Genomic DNA, 17,603 nt, shown 5'->3' on the forward strand with positions numbered 1-17,603 from the left:
GGATACTGTCTCTGTTTTTGTCTCTGAGAAATTTACAGTATATACTGAGAAAATAAAGGGAAATGCTTAATTACTTATATTGCAAGCAACATAAAGCTTGCCCTGTACTTTGTTTTTCTGCTGACTTTCTATATTCTGCTTCAGAAGAGGCCTCACCAGCCTAGCTTAGAGTCAATATTTACTTTTCTGTCTCCTTCTGGTGGTGTCGAAACAGGGTGAGTTTTGATCCTTTGGGAAGTCTGTGGTTCAGCAAGAAGGAAGGCATGGAGGCCAATGGGAGGTTGGATCAGCAGGTGAGAGGCCTCTTGAGGAGAGCAGGGGATGGCTTTTACACACGAATAACCAGTTTTGGCAAGGGTGATTCATAAAAGCACATGGTGTGCATATGTGTGACTGGTTGGTCAGTAGCTAACATTCTAGTTTGGGTTCGAAGTTTGGCCTGAGGCCTTCTCCGATTAGTAAAAAGATGTGTCCCTTTCAAAAAACACCACATTCCAGAGAATCTTGTAAGGGTAATTCTTGGAGCACCAACTCTTTATTATTTGTGTCAGGGAGCATTGTGGGAGCTTGTAGCTCTGAACCACTAAAGAGAGAAATCGATTGAGCTCAGGAGTTCCTTCCTAAGAGGAAGGGCCTCTTGAAAGCTTTCAAAGAGGCTTGGAAATAGTAGATTTCCCTGGAGATTTCTCGTCAAAACAACCATCATCATATCTTTTGGCCATGAGGTCCCTCCCTGTGGGATTAAGAGGGTTGTTTTTTTTTCATCCTTGTCTTGGTTGCAAGTCAGCCTTGTGGGGGTGGGGCAGTTTTGCAACCCAAAGAACAAGTGGCATGTGGTTTTACAGAATTAAAGAATTTGAATATTAATAGAGGTTTGGGCAAAGGGCTGCTGAGCATAAATCTAGCAACTCTTAGTTAGCAAGTATAGGTAGTCCCCAACTTAAGACCACAATTGAGCACCCAATTTCCGTTGCTAAGCAAGATAGTTGTAAAGCGAGCTTTACTGCATTTCATGACCTTTTTAAACCACAGTTTAAATCACGGCAGTTCTTAAGTTAGTTTGTTAAGTGAATCTGGCTTCCCCATTGATTTTGCTTGTCAGAAGGTCGCAAAAAGTGATAACGACACTGTAACAATCATAATACATACCATATGTCAAGTGTTCAACTTTTGACCATTTTAAAAATCATTTTAGGGTTTTTATAGCACAGTATGAAAGGAAGACGGGAGAGACACAGTATTTACAGTGAAATAACTTTATATATGGCAACTCTAGAATTCGAGTACATGTTACACACTATAATGAAGAGGTCCATATGTTTGGAATTCCATGAGAAAGCAATTCTTTTCTCTAGTGTATTTCATTATCTTCATGTGAGCTTATTATAAAACCCAGCTATCTAGGCAAGCATTCTCAACTTGGTCCAAAAAACTTTTCTGAATATTCATATATTTATTAGTTTATCATAATATAAAATACGGAAATGTGAAAAGAAATGAAAAAAAAAAAGGGGGAAATAGGGGAGGAAAAGGGGAAGAGGAAAAAGTATAGGGAAAGGGGAAAATAAAAATAAAAGCATTAACTTCCATCTCTTTGGCACAGTAAAATAGGATAATAATGTAATTATGTGTGATAATATATACAATCCATTTCTATAACAACAGAACTATCTAATAAGCAAAATCCAAAGTCAACATTTCATTTTTTCAACCTCAATCACAAAGTCCAAAAGTCAAATAGAAACAAAATTAACTATTCTTTTCTTTAATCAAAGGAGGCAATCTAGCCATCTCTGTTAACTTTATCAACGTTTGCAGCCATTTGTCCATTGTGGGAGTCAAAATATCCTACGATTTTTGTACATAGAATATTCTTACTGCTCTCAGCATATATAACATCAAATTCTATTTTTTTCCAAGTTCTTTATATCCAAATTTTGATCATGTGACTATAGGAATGCTGCAACATTCATAAGTGTGAAAAACAGTCATAAGTCACTCTCTTCAGTGCCGTTCTAAATTCGAACCATCATCATCAACAACAACAATTTATGATTACAGTCTTAGACTAGCAACCAGAACAAATAAAAGTACTCAGTGTATGTGTGTGTATGTGTGTATGTGTGTGTGTGTATATATATATATATATATATATATATATATATATATATATATATATATATATATATATATATATATATATACATGCATGCATGCATGCATGCATGCATGCATGCATGCATGCATACATACACACACACACACACACACACACACACACACACACACACTTAAAACTTCTAGTATAAAATAATAAATTACAACTAAAATCTATAATAAAATCCAGTGTCAATTTATACATGGTCTGACTATACAATAGTTGCAATTCCTAAACTGTGGCCCATTGTAGGTTCAATGCTAAAAGGGAAGTGACTAAGCAGTGTAAGGGTTTGCCACAATTGTTATATAACCATCACAAAATGAATGGTTATAGGTCGAGAAATATCTGTACATAATAAATTCTAATCTGTATTAGAGAAAGTTCAGCAGAGCATTTGGAGCAAGCTGAAGTCACAGTTCATTTAACAGGTACCTAGAAAGTTAATTTTAAACTTTTGGCTTTTTTATAATCAATTTGTAAAGCATCACCTTATACTCCTTTAGTTCCTCGTTGCTCAATTAAAATTGCACCCTATTTTCTCTGTTCAAGATCTTGCCCATGGAATGCTATTGGACATGTCCATGCATGCTTGCCCTAACTTTAGAAACGTATAATAAGTTTCAGAGACTGATGTAGTCTGTGTCTTCATACCTGAGTAGAGAAAATAAATCTCATCTTGTCTCTGAAGGGCAAGTAAGAGGGGAGAGGAAAATATAAATAGGATGAATTTAGAAGTTGCATCTTACAGATTTTTCTCCAACACCTTTCAGTTCATATGTAGGATCTGTGGGAAGGGTGTTTTACTCTCCTACTTGTGATGAGATAATGTGTTTTCTACCATGTTTCAGAGGATTACTCCCCAGCCACTTCTTATCTAGATATGCTAGATTAGAGTTCCCCAGCCAGCCAACAGTGGGAAATCTTTAGGGAATTCAGGAGCAACAGCTCAGATGCTGCGTTCTTACCTAAAAGCATGGGCAACTCCATAGACAAACTCATGAGTGACCCTTTTATAATAAAGAACATGTTTTTCCCCACATATTAGTGGAACATTGGTTCTTCACTGACAGATTGAGGGGGAATGAATACTGTAAACCTAAGAACCCTTACGATTTGGGAGAAGCTAGATGATGAAATTCACCAGATTTGCTTATACAAATTATTGTCTTTCAATCTTGCTCATTTTATTAGAATGAGTCCTAACTATTCTTGGAGCCAGTTTAGTAGATCCATTAGGTGGCCCAGCTAGAGATAGCCCAACCAATTACTGTAGGTAGAGTGCGGAAGCCACTATGGGACAGTAAATTGTTAATTTTATTTTTATTGTCAGGGAAGTTAGATTTTGTGTCTTTATATAAATTATTTATATAAGTTAGCTTAGCTAACTTAGATTCATGTGGATGGGGAGTGAGAGGGAAATGGAAGGACATATATGTTGTGCTAAATATTTTGGCCTGAATGGGTCTCCATTCATTATATAGAATTGCGATATTTTGTTCCTGCAGTTGGACTGATTACCACAAATTTATGTATTAGATTTTTATCCTGCCTTTATTAAAGTAATTCAATGTGGGTAGTTCTTGTTCACTTTTTGTCCATCAGTAGTATTAGAATTTCATACCTGAAACGTTTTTGCCCTTCATGGATATAATAATTTGTTATTATCATAATGTGAGTACATAAATTGGCAGAGACAATAGTCAATTATCAGTCATTAACCTTAAACCATTTGTGAGGATGGAAGGAATGCAAGACAAATGATGTACATAAATGGTGCATAATTGGTGCATGTACATAATTGGTGCATGAAACTCACTGGCAGGCCCCCCAAAAATGGGTGGACAAAAAGGAAACAGGAGTTCGAATGACGCAATAAATGTTGTAAAAACTAAACATTGTAGAAACCAGCTTTACTAACAGAAGCTAAAATGTGAGAAAAAAGATGGTAGTCTATTCTAAAGATGTTAAGATTGGTCTTTAAATAACATTCCTGCAAATATAGATAGTTGGTTTTGTAAAAGATAAAAAATAATGACAGCATGTAATATTGAGATGTATAAAAATGGTAAGTTGTGTTATTGCTAAACTTGTGAGTAAATTTTGTAGCACCAAGTCAGAAAGCAAAAAATGGACACATTCCAAGATGTATTCCAGAAAGTGGAGAAGATTGGGGAAGGCACCTATGGAGTCGTGTATAAAGCAAGAAACAAGGAAACAGGCCAGTTAGTTGCTCTGAAGAAGATCCGCCTTGATTCGTAAGTACTGAAGCTGAACCCTGGACCCTTCGTTCGCAAGATTACTCCTAAATCTGCTAGTCAAAAACTGATTTTCAAATAACATTTTGGAATGCAGACTATAAGAAAAAGTGCTGGTGTTTCTTGAAACATGTTTGGGGTGAGGGAAATGTGGATTTCTAAAAACTCTTACAGAATATCTTGGTTAGAATTTGTTCATAGTGATAATATGGCTTCCCTAACAGATTTCAGATCAAGTATATTTTAATCTCTAGCAAGATAAAGCATATCTGTATCTCTAACAATATAATAGCAAGCACCTCAGGAGCGTAAGCGATGATGGATTTAGTCTCAAACTCAAACTGGATGTATGAATATAGTTGTTTGCGTTTCACAATTTTTCTAAGTGGCAACTCTGCATGTTCACTTTTCCCTTTGAGACACAATTGGGCCAGATAGAGAAATTGTATCAGAAATCAGGAGCATCTCAATCTATTTATCTTTTGCTAGAAAGGTCCCCAAATATCCTATCCAGGAACTGGACATGCTAGGACTTATTTATTTTCAGTAAGGAACTGTATTATATTCCCTTATACAGTGCCCTATATATGTCAGATTCATAGCAGTGGAATAAATAGGATACCTCTCTGCAGGAACAGTCTTTCAGGATTACCTCAGATAGTGAACAAATAGTCTCTATCAAGATGTGCACAGTAATGCCAAATGTTAAACCTGAAAAATGTTTTTCATCCATGGCATTATTTCTACAAGTATGGCTGCTTCAAGCAAAGCATCAATAAATGATAATTGATAATATGACCACAAGAATTCTTCATATGTGATAGGTACTTCAAAAGCTTTTGAGGTGTACTAAATTAAATTCTATCTGGCAGACTTCTTCTCTTGCTTTGTGTTCTAAGCCCCTCGATAACAACTCTGTGCATCCCCAGAACTAATCGACTACTTGCTAAGTCCCCTGTTTTTAAACCTATGGGGTGATGATTCATCTTGACAGGTGGGAATTTGTAGATTGAAAGTCGTTATAGCTTTAATTAAATCCATAGATGGAATTCATGATTGATCATGTGACAATCCATATAAGCAATTCATAGAAGATGAGGATGATGAACTATCATACTCATCTTCTATGAATAAACATTCCTTAGAAAGATTGGGATTGCTTCATCATAAAATATCTTTCCTCCGCAGGGAGACAGAAGGAGTACCTAGTACAGCAATCAGAGAAATCTCACTGTTAAAAGAACTGAAACACCCAAATATAGTGAGGTAAGAAAAGCTACTGGCCTTTATTTTTGCTAGGATATATTCTATGAATATCAAATATTTTCACAGATAGCAATTCCAATATTGAATTGATTCACATATAAAAATAGACCCTAACCTAACCCTTAGATGTTTAACTCAATAGTTTGTGTATTGCGATGTTATCCCCTGCCTCCAAAGAAGCTTGCACAATTTCCCTTTGTCGTTATTTATTTATTTTCCTTTTAGCTTGCACAATTTTCCTTTGTTGTTGTTATTTATTTATTTATTTATTTATTTATTTATTTATTTATTGATTTATTTATTTATTTATATTTATTTGCTTGTTTGTTTGTTTGTTCAATTTTTATAGCTGTCCATCTCAAAAAAATGATTCTGGGTGGCAAACAACCATAACATCAATTACAAAAACTCTTGAGAGGTGAGAGAATTGGCCCATGTCACCCAGTTAGTTTCCTGTAAAGATTTCAGATTGGATTTTTTCTAATCTTAAGGCATTGTAATCACTCTATTACACTGATTCCCCATGCTTATTGAAGAGCTTGCAATAATCATGCTTACAGATTTTACCTAAATACTCAAGTCACTGAATTGATTTTTTTTCCAGGCTCCTTGATGTAGTGCATAATCAGAAGAAGCTATACTTAGTCTTTGAATATTTGAATCAAGATCTTAAAAAGTACATGGACTCATCTCGTACAGGAGAGCTTCCTCTAAGCTTAGTCAAGGTAGCAAGTGGCTCAAATACCCTCCCTCCCAGGCCCCAATCTGGAGAACCATCCTTTATCTGTCTCTGGCAATTAGCTAGCACACTTTCAAACTACTTTCAACATCCTTTGCAACATGGATGTTCAACGTACAACTCATCTGGACCAACAATCTCCTCTCTGGCCCACTGCAGTCAACAGTACTTTCTGTCTGCCTGCAGAAAAAAAATAATTGTCACATTCCCTGCCAGCTATACAATTAGAATTAGATGTCTTGGAAGCTGCAGGAAAAGGCGGTTCAGCTAAGGGAGAGGAAAAAGAAGATGGGCGGTTGTGTGTGTTTGTGTGTGTGTGTGTGTGTGTGTGTGATTGTATATATCTGTATATATATGTGTATGGTTGTAGGAAGCCAGGGAGATAATCTTGGAGAAATCACCCAGAAGCCATTAAGACAAAAACATGTGCAGAAATGTGCATTGAGTCCAGGGAGGCAGGAAAGTGTTTAAAAAAAGACAGACTGGCTCACTTTCCAACTCCCTGGGTATCAGTGGGAGGGAAGGGAAACCACAAGTGGACTTGCAAGATTCCGTTACCATACCCTGGCTCAATAAAGTATAGTTCTAGCATACCTATGGATTTATTTTTCTGATTTGGTTTACTGATTATGTGCCCCTGGTTGTTTATGGCTCCTAATTGACTAGCTGGTATCCCATATGATTTTTGTGGTCAAAAAGGTTCCCAGTTCCTTTTACCTGGAATGTTGCAAAATCTTTGACATCTACTTTATTCTTCTTTCCTCTGGCTCCTGATAGAAAACCTAGTTATGGTAGCAGTTCCTAGCAGTAGGTTCATAACTGCTAGGTTATGCTAGGTTATGCTAGGTAATAACTTATGGGAAGAATGAAATACTTAATCTTTATTCTTCCTGTTGAGATTGCGCTTCCAATTGCATCTTCTTTCAAATCTACACGGATTTCCCAACCCATTTTTAACTGTGAAGGAAACAAAGATTTCAGGAAATGATCTGGCATTGCAAAAGTAGCAGCTGTGCAAAAGCATTGAATTGCTTTACCTCATACTTTTTTTTTTAATACAAAATGTTATCCAGAAGCTGTTATTTAAGAGGAAAGGGCCCTAGAATGTTGATATGCGTATAATATTTGAAAAGCCTATATAACATTGTCTTCATTCAAATGATATGTAATTCTCAGTGTGGAATAATAATGTATCTGAAACCAGAGTTAAGTAAATGCTGCTTCTTGGTGTAAGAGTACTAGGTGAAAAATCAGGTGATGGTGAGTTCTAGTCCTGCCTAAAGTAAGATTCATGATCTTGGGCCATCACAGAGAGAGGAAAATTTTTAATCCCATCCCTTCTCCAGAATTACAGTGCCCAAATCCATCATGCTTCTTCAGACCACCCAAATTGTTTTTTAAAAAGGAATAGTGTCATTTTCCAGGGCTAAAAAGCTGCTAATCTGGAATCTCTTTATTTTGTTTGCTAATTAAGGTGAAGTCATCTAGTTAGCAAAAAATGTGGACACTCATCACATGGTAGCTAAGATATATATTCTATTCTAACCCTTTGCTATCACTTAGTAGCTGTCACTATTTTGGAAGCCCATATATGGTAGCAGAATTTTGAGATACAACATAGGAGCCATGGTGGTACAGTGGTTAGAATGCAGTATATTCTGCAAGATAATTCTGCTGACTGCCAGCAGTTCGATCCTCACTGGCTCAAGGTTGATTCAGCCTTCTATCCACCCAAGGTTGGCAGAATGAGGACTCAGATTGTTGAGGGCAATATGCTCATTCTGTAAACCGTGCAGAGAGGATTATAAAGCACTGTGAAGCTATATATGTCTAAGTACTATTGCTATTTTGCCTAGGAAATGAGGTGTCAACCTTACAGTTTCTTCATATGTGCTCTCTGAACTTTTTCTTTCTAGAGCTATCTTTACCAACTGCTACAAGGTGTAAGCTTCTGTCATTCTCACAGAGTTATCCACAGAGACCTGAAGCCACAGAATTTGCTCATAAACGAAATGGGAGCTATCAAACTAGCTGATTTTGGCCTAGCTAGAGCTTTTGGAGTCCCCCTACGTACTTACACACATGAGGTAATGTCTGTCTCTCAGCTATGTGGGTTGTTGGGTCAGCCCCTGAAAAGAAATTACAGAGATAAGTGTGCATGCGAGAAAGAGGGACCTATGTTTATAGCCCCTTCTAAAAATAAAAATAAAATTAAGTGTAGCCCTAAGAACTTCTTGAAATTTACCATAAAATTTTCATTTTTATTATGATAAAAGGGGAATTTGTTAAATACACAGGAAGTACTGGTAAATCATTCAGGGTTGTGACAGTTTCAGAGACCTGGGAGAATACAGACCTGGGGAGAGATCTGTTTAAAAGAGTTAGGCTCTTCTGCTGCCTAAAGCAGACAGATGCTATGACCCCCTGCCAGAATAGAAAGGGCAGTAATCTCATCCCATAAGGATCACCTGACTGCAGCAGATAGAATGGTTGTTGCAGTATGTTAAAGAGTCCACCCAGAGTAAATCTGTCGCCTGCTTATAGAGAAAAACGTTAGAAAACCTAATGGGATTTTAAACTGCTAAATTATATGAAAAGAAACTGTACTGTGATGTGTCAAACTACCCTGTTTCCCCAAAAATAAGACAGGATCTTATTTTCTTTTGATCCCCAAAATAATAAACTCAATTGGCCTTATTTTTGGGGAGGTCTTATTATTTTTAAGGTGCAGGAGGCGGCAAGTGTGGTCACCTCATGGCTGCTGCTGTGTTGCAATAGTTTCGGGAAGGGCTTACTTTTGGGGGAGGGCTTAGTTTAGCACATGCACTCAAAAGCCCAATTGGGTTTATTATCCGGGGAGGTCTTATTTTCAGGGAAACAGGGTAGTTGAGATTTTAGATCAAGATGCATATAAACGAGATAGGGAAAGCATACAGAACATTATTTGTGGAATGTTTTCTAACCCCTTACTGCAGTTCTACTCTGGATCGCATAACTGAGGAGAACGTGTGTGTGTGTGTGTGTGTGTGTGTGTGTCTGTGTGTGTGTGTGTGTGTTAAATGGAGCAGTCGGCAGCATTGAAGGACTGGAACTTTTTAACTGCAGTTTCCAGTCAGATTCTACTGATTTTTCAGTTTGGGGGCTTCCCTTACATTAAATATGGACCCATTCTAGTCTATTTTCAGAGTTATCCTGAAGATGGATCTTGAGCCATTTTGTGGAATATCTTCTGAATATTCAGTTGGGTTGGAAAGAATAAAAAGTGATTCCCTTTGGATCATTATGGCCGATATTCTCAACCAATTGCATTATGTTATCTTGACATAAAGAGGCAAGGATCCTTTCAGGGAGTAGAGCAGACAAGCTTATTTTGCAAATGGAGGAGGGTGAATGTAAATTTTGTAAAACAGCCAATCTCCTCCAGTCTAGAATTGGAAGGTGTTAAATTAGAAAAAGCATTTATGTTTTTTTTAAATTCTCTAGCCTCCAACACTTTCATATGAAGTGGGATGTGAACTTTCCTGGATTTTTGTTTTTAAAAAATGCATATCTATTGATTTCATAGAAATCTTTGTTAAAGCCACTTAACATGGTTGATTCGGGATTTTGTTTTGTTTTGTTTTTTGTTTGTTTTTTGCTTTTGAGACAATTCCTCTACCAGATCTTTGGCCTATGTTTCTGTCCATCTCCCACTTGATATTGCTTTTTGTCCAACTGTGGGGTCATTGTTTTCCAGTAAAGGGGGAAACTAGAAGAGAGAGAATATCAAGGGATATGAAACTTGTTTGATGTAACATAATAGAGGATGCTGAATTCCAGCCCGTTGTATTGATGTGACTTGTAGTAACTGACGTGGAATTTCTAGTAAATGAATTAAAAAATGTTCAGTATGCTTTGGACTTATGGTTCAATAATAAATGTTTCTAATTAAATCTGAGAAGGCCTTATATATATCAAACAAATTTGATTTCTTTTAGGTGGTAACCTTATGGTATCGGGCTCCTGAAATTTTACTGGGTTGTAAATATTACTCAACAGCTGTGGATATATGGAGCATTGGCTGTATCTTTGCAGAAATGGTAACATTCTTCATATTTTTCTGTTTCAAAGAAACATCATAATCACAATATTATTTGATGAAAAATGCATGTGCAAAAAAGAGCTTTGTGAGTGCCCGTGTGTTTTTTAAAATTCCCTTTTCTTCATCACTACACATTCTAAAAGATATCATTAAGTCTATCTTGTTTCTCTTCCTATGGTTTCTTATTGTTAGAACACTAATTTGAAGTTGGACTGTTTTCTTCTGGGAGTTGCAGAAGCCATGTCTGGTGATGTCATGGTATTATTGAAGAATTTCTTTTTTTTAGTTGGAGGAGTTAAAAAAGCAAACACTATGCATTAAGCCTCACAGAACAATACAAGGATGGCCTCAGGATGATAATAAGACTGCAACAGTGACGTGCGGTGAGGTTTATGACTGGTGAGGCACTGACACAGTGCTGGGTTTCAAATATTTTTAGACTTGTGGACTTCAACTCCCAGAATTCCACAGCCAGGCATGCTCAGTTCCAATTTAAAGCGACAGCATTTGTTTTTCTCCTTTGCTCCTTCTTTCTTTTTCTTTTTCTTCTCCTTCCCCTCCTTCCTCCCTCTCTCCCTTCCTCCCCCTCTCTCAAACACCCACACACACACCCACACACACACAGAAGTTGGATTGGACTATCTCTCCTACCCCTTCCCTCTCTCACTCACTCTCAAACAACCCCCCCCCCCACACACACAAAAGTTGGATTGGATATCTTTTCCAGTGGCTTGAAAGCAGCTCCTCTGCCATCCCCCCCCCCCCATTCCCCTGCTGCCTTTCCCAAACACCTCCACCAATGCAAATGCAGCCTGCTGTCTGGGTGGGAAATGCCTGGAACACAATAAAGCCCACCCACCACCTCCTGATGGCAGGCTGGGGTGAGAGGAGAGGCAGAGAAGCCGGAGGGGAGCTGAGCCTTCCAAAAGAAAGAGGCTGGGGGGAAGTGTGTGTACTACAGCATGGCTCTTTGCCTGGCTTCCTGCCTCCTCCTGTGGTCTCCTCAGTGCTCGCTTGTGCTCTCCCTCCCCAAGTGTAGTTTGATTGCAGGTGGAGCCACTTGCCTTTTCAAACTTGTAATCAGTGAAGCTGGGCTAGATTTTTATATAGTTTTATCCAGCTGTGTGTGTATGAGAGAGAAATGAATGGGGGCCTGGGTCACTACACTTGGGGAGGGAGAGCACCAGTGAGGTTAAGCAGAGTCATCCACGGTGAGGCAGCAACTAGCTCAGCTTTTTACTTTTACTTTTTTTTTTCATGATGAGAGTGGTGAGGCTGTTCCTCACTTGCCTCACCTGACTGCACGTCACTGGACTGCAAGTATCCTGTGGGTTGCCTTTGTCTATCTTAGACAGATGATTAGTTTTAGCAGTTGTAACTACAAAAGGAAGTGTGAGGAAATTCAGCAATGGCAATAACAATAGCACTTAGACTTATACACTGCTCCATAATGCTTTACTGCACTCTCTGACGGTTTACAATGTCGACATATTGCCCTCAACAATCTGGGTCCTCATTTTACCGACTTGGGAAAGATGGAAGGCTGAGTCAACCTTGATCAGGCACGAACTTCTGGCTGTGGACTGAGTTTGCCTGCAATACTGCATTCTAACCACTGCAGCACCATAACTCCTAAATCCTTATGTTTCAATATTATTTACCAAAATGCCATTCAAAGCTTACACTTAAGTTTACGTCATTAGTCTTAAGTCTCAGCATCTAACTAAATTTCCTCAAGCTTCATTCCCTTTGCTTTTTGCCTACTTACACTGTTCATTGGTTTGTAAGACTGGAGTACAGTATAAAAGCAACCACTGGAGGTTGCTAGTGTCTAAGAGAATAAGCATGATTTTACAATACTAATTTAAATGTGTATAAAGTCCTTCTCCCGGTATCCCAGGTAGCTAGAATCAGGAAAATGGCAGAAGGAGCACCAGGAGTAGAAGTAGTTATTAAAATGACTCATCTCCTGCTAAAGATCAGTGGCAAATTGCATCATTTTTGCTCAGCAAATTGTCTGAAGTTTCCCCAAACTGAGCTACTAAAATTTAGAAAACCCCTCCGTTTTTTTCAGTAGGTGCATTTGCAAAAATATCTGAGAGGAGCTTTGTAACTGAAGGTCCGTTTTAAGAAGTCGAAACAAACCCACTGAAATTATTCAAAGGTTTTCTGATCCTTTTGCCATTGTTCCTCTCTTGTATTGATAAATTGATGTGAATTGTGAAAGTGCAATTATATCACCTGGGCCCTTTCTCCAATAGCTCTAACAGTAGCTGCGTGTTGCCATGGTGGATGGATTTTGGAGGGGGAAATTAATTCTAAGTGGAAGCAGGATTAGATAACTAGCTCCAAAGTACTGAACTCTATGCAGGCATTGAAAGAATAATGTGCCCAGGGCATGTGAGGCAAAAGAGCTCATAAGGAGGCTGCTCATAAGGTCTACAAAACTACTTCAGTTCACAGGAAGTATTAACTTTGCTCTGGTTTGTAATAAATTAGAAACTGCTTCAGAAACTGATAGGCTGACTTCCCCAAAAACAGACACTGAAAAAGCATTGGGAGCTGATCTCAAAGTGATGCAAAACACTGAGATCTAAAAGCTTACAAAATCTCAGTATAATTCAATTTCATATATTAATGTTATACATGTCCCAATGAATAGGATATGTGTTGGGTTAATATATTCCTCTTCTTCTTAAAACATAGAATCCTAAAGTACTTTCAGTAATTTTTAAGTAAATTTGAGTAAAAATTCGTAATTTTTTGGGTCTTTCTAGAGAACATCTATCTGTGGTGTCAGAAAGTTGATACCAATTTGATGGAACGTAATCAATTTTTGGTAGTGGAGGGAGCAGAGGAGAGGCAGAGAATTGCAACTTGATAATTAAGAATTTTATAAATATTTTGTAAACTGTGTACTGGAAGAGTTGTCGAGGTCTGTTGTTCTTTTCCCATTCATACTTGGTAGGCTACTGGATAGGTCTGTTCTGATATATCAGGCTTTTTTTTTTTTAATAATGGAAACATTTTATTTGGAGAGAGTAATGTTACCCAGAATGAAGATCATATGTATAATAATCTAGGTGAACTTATCATCTTCTCCTTGGTCCAGGTGACAAGAAAAGCCTTGTTTCCTGGAGACTCTGAAATTGACCAATTATTCCGGATTTTCCGTACACTTGGTACTCCTACTGAATCACTGTGGCCAGGAGTCACAAATCTTCCTGACTACAAAGGAAATTTCCCCAAATGGCCAAGGAAAGATATGAAGGTGATCATTCCAAACTTGGATCAAGATGGACGAGACTTACTGCTGGTGAGAAGAAGACTTGTTAAGTTTTTGTGGTTGCTTTTTTAATACTTATGACGAGTAGTGGAAAGTGTCCACTACAAAAATTGGAATGTGCCCAATATATCCCAAATTGGTATGAACGAGAATGTATGAGGCAGCTTGCTAAATCAAGCCAAAGGCCCATTTAGTCAAGCATTCATTAGCAGGGCAGAAGTAGACTAGCTTAAATATCTCCTTTTTTTTTTTTTTTTAAAGAGGACTGCAAAGGGTTATTTTAAGGTTACTTGAATTAACACTGAAGGATTTGCTATAAATGGGCAGGATTTAAAGACTGATATTTCTCTCTTTCTAAATTACAGCAACTGCTAATGTATGATCCCAACAAGCGAATCTCAGCCAAAGCTGCTTTGAACCACCAGTATTTCTGGCAAGCTCCACGGGATGCTAAACAGTGTGTGGTAGAACAGTATGGGCCATGAGATTAAGAAGTTCTGGTTAATGCTTTGCTGGAATTAGCTACCGGATCGTCTCGTTCTAAACAACGTAGCAAAGGAGCAGCTGTAACCGCCATTAAAAAATGTTCTCGGCCTTTTGCCCAGTTTAATATTCATGCAAACATTTTGACAATTGTAAATGGTACAGATCCTTGTAAGGACTGACAGTTCTTCTTTAACAGAGGTGAAAAAGCTTGATACTTTTAGTATATGAAAAGGGGTAGTATGACTTGCTATCTGAGAAGTAGAAAGAGAAAAAAAGTTTAATTAATCCAGTTTCTGTAATATATTATTCACTCTTTGCTGCAGTTCAAGTACTAGCATTACAAGATATGGTTATTATTATTTAGATTAGGCTAGCACATCGTACAGAAGCCTAAGCACTGATGTTGGTTTTTCTTTTTTTATATGAACTCATGCTTTCACAACACTACTGAAAACTAACCATGCCAAAAAAAAGTGTGAGTCTGTTTGTGTGTGGAGGAACTAGATATTACAGAGACACACAGAAATATGTTATACTTGAGTTTCTTTCTATATGTATCCATCATAAAAAAAACAAGAATTTTGTATCATCTACATCAGTGATGGCGAACCTTTTTTGCCTCGGGTGCCAAAAACACGTCCTTGCTATTGCCTGTGCTTGCATGCCCAACCCCATAATCTAATGTCCTCCCGCCGTGCCTCCTGCGCATGTGAGTGTGAACCCCCACACACACTGCCCCGCACATGTGCACACGGCTTTCTTGGAGCCTGGGGAGGGCAAAAACGCCCCCCCCCACCTCCCCAGAGGCCCTCAGTGTCATGGTTCCAAATAGCATCCAAAAGATGGCTGCAGGCCTGACACTCAGGAGGCTTCAGGAGGCTTCCCTGAAGCCTCCGGAGGGCAAAAAACAGCCTGACACGCAACCTGGAAGTCCATTCCTGAACTTCCGATTTGTGCAGTGGGCAGTTTTTCGCCTTCCGGAGGCTTCAGGAGGGAAGCCTCCAGAGGCGAAAAATGGACGAAAGTCAGCTGGCCAGTGCGTGCATGTGCGTTGGAGCTGACAGGTTAACGTCTTGCATGCCCTCAGAAATAGTTCCGCGTGCCATAGGTTCGCCATCATGGATCTAGACTATTAAATAATTAAGAGGCTTCTTTAGCTGCCATTTGGGTTTTCAGAAATAGTTTCTAATTAAATAAAAATATCAAAATCTGATAATCAATATGCCAAGACCTGAATTAGATAGTGTGGGACATCAAATAAATGAATAAAGAAATACTTGAAAAATTCTATTTGTTGATCTTAGCCAAATGTACTGGTTCAAAGTGGAGACCTTGAAATCTCTAGATTCTGAAGAAACCTTGACAATATATAGATGGAAAGAGGGAAACTTTACACTGATTCAAGTTTCTTTTTGTGGTCCCTTGTGCTCACTGAAAATGCACTCTAGAGAGCAGTATAGGAAATTACAGTATACAAAGAAAATCTGGAAGAAGTAAGTGAGAAGTCCTTGTTCCATTATGCAAATACTGTATTTTTTATTTTTTTGCATTTGTAGAAAGGCAACCTAGCATCCAATAGTTGTTATTTTCTATGGATGTATTTTTAAAATGGCTGTTAATACTTAAGAAATTTTATCATTAATTGTTGCTGTTGCTGTTAATATTCCTGTTTGCATAAATAAAACATGCATCAGTAGCGTTTGCATTAATGTGTTTTGAGTGTCGTAAAACCGTCAAAAATAGAATTTAAAAACAATTATAATCAATATCCCTATTTTAAATGTGAACTACTATATACCATAACAAAGCAGTGGAAACTTCATAGCACTGTATCTAGTTATCATTTTAAAACTAGGTTCTAGCCCTGTTGCCCAGTACCTAGCCATGTGTAGCTAATCTCAAAGGGCTAAGTAGAGTCAGAATTAGTTAGTACTTAAGATGGGAAAACACTATGAAATACTGACCTATAGACCACAGACTGCAAAGAAAAAAAAGTCTTAAAAGAAGAACACATACATACATACGTACGTACGTACGTACGTCAGTGACGTGCGGTCAGTAGAGGCAAGGGAGGCAGGGCCTCACCTCTCTTCATGGAATAATAGTATATAATATTATATACTATATATAATATTATATACATCTGTCCGGCTGCGCCCGGGAGACGCAGAGGGAGAAATGTTGTCGGCGCCTCCGGATGACGAACCAGTCGCTTGCTTTCGTCATCGGGAGGCCGACAACATTTCTGCCTCCGCGTCTCCCGGGCGCGGATGGACGAAGGTAGCCAGAATGGCGCCGAAGCAGTCCGGCGAGCGAGCGAGGCAGCGAGATTTTCGGTCACTCGTCCACCGGACTGCTTCCGCATCTCCCAGGCGCGGATGGACGAAAGTAGCCAGAATGGCGCCGAAGCAGTCCGGCGAGCGAGCGAGCGAGCGAGGCAGCGAGATCTTCGGTCACTCGTCCACCGGACTGCCTCGGCGCCATTCTGGCTACCTTCGTCCATCCGCGCCCGGGAGATGCGGAAGCAGTCCGGTGGACGAGTGACCGAAGATCTCGCTGCCTCGCTCGCTCGCTCGCCGGACTGCTTCGGCGCCATTCTGGCTACCTTCGTCCATCCGCGCCCGGGAGATGCGGAAGCAGTCCGGTGGACGAGTGACCGAAGATCTCGCTGCCTCGCTCGCTCGCTCGCCGGACTGCTTCGGCGCCATTCTGGCTACCTTCGTCCATCCGCGCCCGGGAGACGTGGAGGCAGAAATGTTATCGGCCTCCCGATGACGAAAGCAAGCGACTGGTTCGTCATCTGGAGGCGCCGACAACATTTCCAGAATGGCGCCGAAGCAGTCCGGCAAGCGAGCGAGCGACGCAGCCTGATCTTCGGTCGCTTCCAGAGCCGGAGCGGGATGGAGCAGCCACCGCCTTGGAAGTGAGTCGCGCGGATGGAGCTTTGGGGCTGAGGAGAGAGGCAGGGACGGAGGGAGTGGGGGGAGAGGAGCCGCCCCCCTCACCCCCCAGGCAATGGGGAAAGCTTTCCCGAAATGGGGGGGGGGTGTCGCGGGAAATAAGGGCGCGCGCTGGGGGGGACGAAGGAGGCTTTGACGTGCCTTAGAGGCGGGCGGGCAAGCAACGAAAGGAGCAGCGAGGGCGGGTGGTGGCTGCAGGCGGCAAGGCTTGAGCGGGGTGAAAGGGACTGGTGCCGGTGGAGAAAGTAATGCTACGCCGCGGTCCCCTTAATGTTCACTCAGGAAGGCGGAGAACGAGACCACGTGGTCTGCACACGTGGTCTGCACACGTGGTCCCATTCCCCGCCTTCCTGATGACGTCACCAGCCT

At 39.7% G+C, this 17,603-nt stretch overlaps 1 protein-coding gene across 1 annotated transcript; it reads left to right on the plus strand.

The window, feature by feature from the left end:
* Window positions 1–255: 255 nt before the first annotated feature.
* CDK3 (cyclin dependent kinase 3) lies at window positions 256–16,432 on the plus strand. Its single transcript, XM_081935221.1, has 8 exons — window positions 256–293; window positions 4,268–4,416; window positions 5,605–5,682; window positions 6,287–6,407; window positions 8,338–8,508; window positions 10,399–10,500; window positions 13,615–13,818; window positions 14,154–16,432. The coding sequence occupies exons 1-8, from the start codon at window positions 264–266 to the stop codon at window positions 14,271–14,273; spliced, it is 975 nt and encodes a 324-aa protein (XP_081791347.1). The 5' UTR covers window positions 256–263; the 3' UTR covers window positions 14,274–16,432.
* The last annotated feature ends 1,171 nt before the right edge of the window (window positions 16,433–17,603 follow it).

Source organism: Natrix helvetica (genome assembly GCF_964273705.1).
Source record: "Natrix helvetica genome assembly, chromosome: 1".
NCBI classification, from domain to species: Eukaryota; Metazoa; Chordata; class Lepidosauria; order Squamata; family Natricidae; genus Natrix; species Natrix helvetica.

What these genes read in the sequence shown, in the direction of transcription:
- CDK3 (XM_081935221.1), top strand. Translation starts at nt 264, where the DNA reads ATGGAGGCCAATGGGAGGTTGGATCAGCAG. An exon ending in AAACACCCAAATATAGTGAG is followed by an intron (nt 5,683 to 6,286) that starts GTAAGAAAAGCT and finishes TTTTTTTTCCAG; the next exon opens with GCTCCTTGATGTAGTGCATA. An exon ending in GCTGTATCTTTGCAGAAATG is followed by an intron (nt 10,501 to 13,614) that starts GTAACATTCTTC and finishes TCCTTGGTCCAG; the next exon opens with GTGACAAGAAAAGCCTTGTT.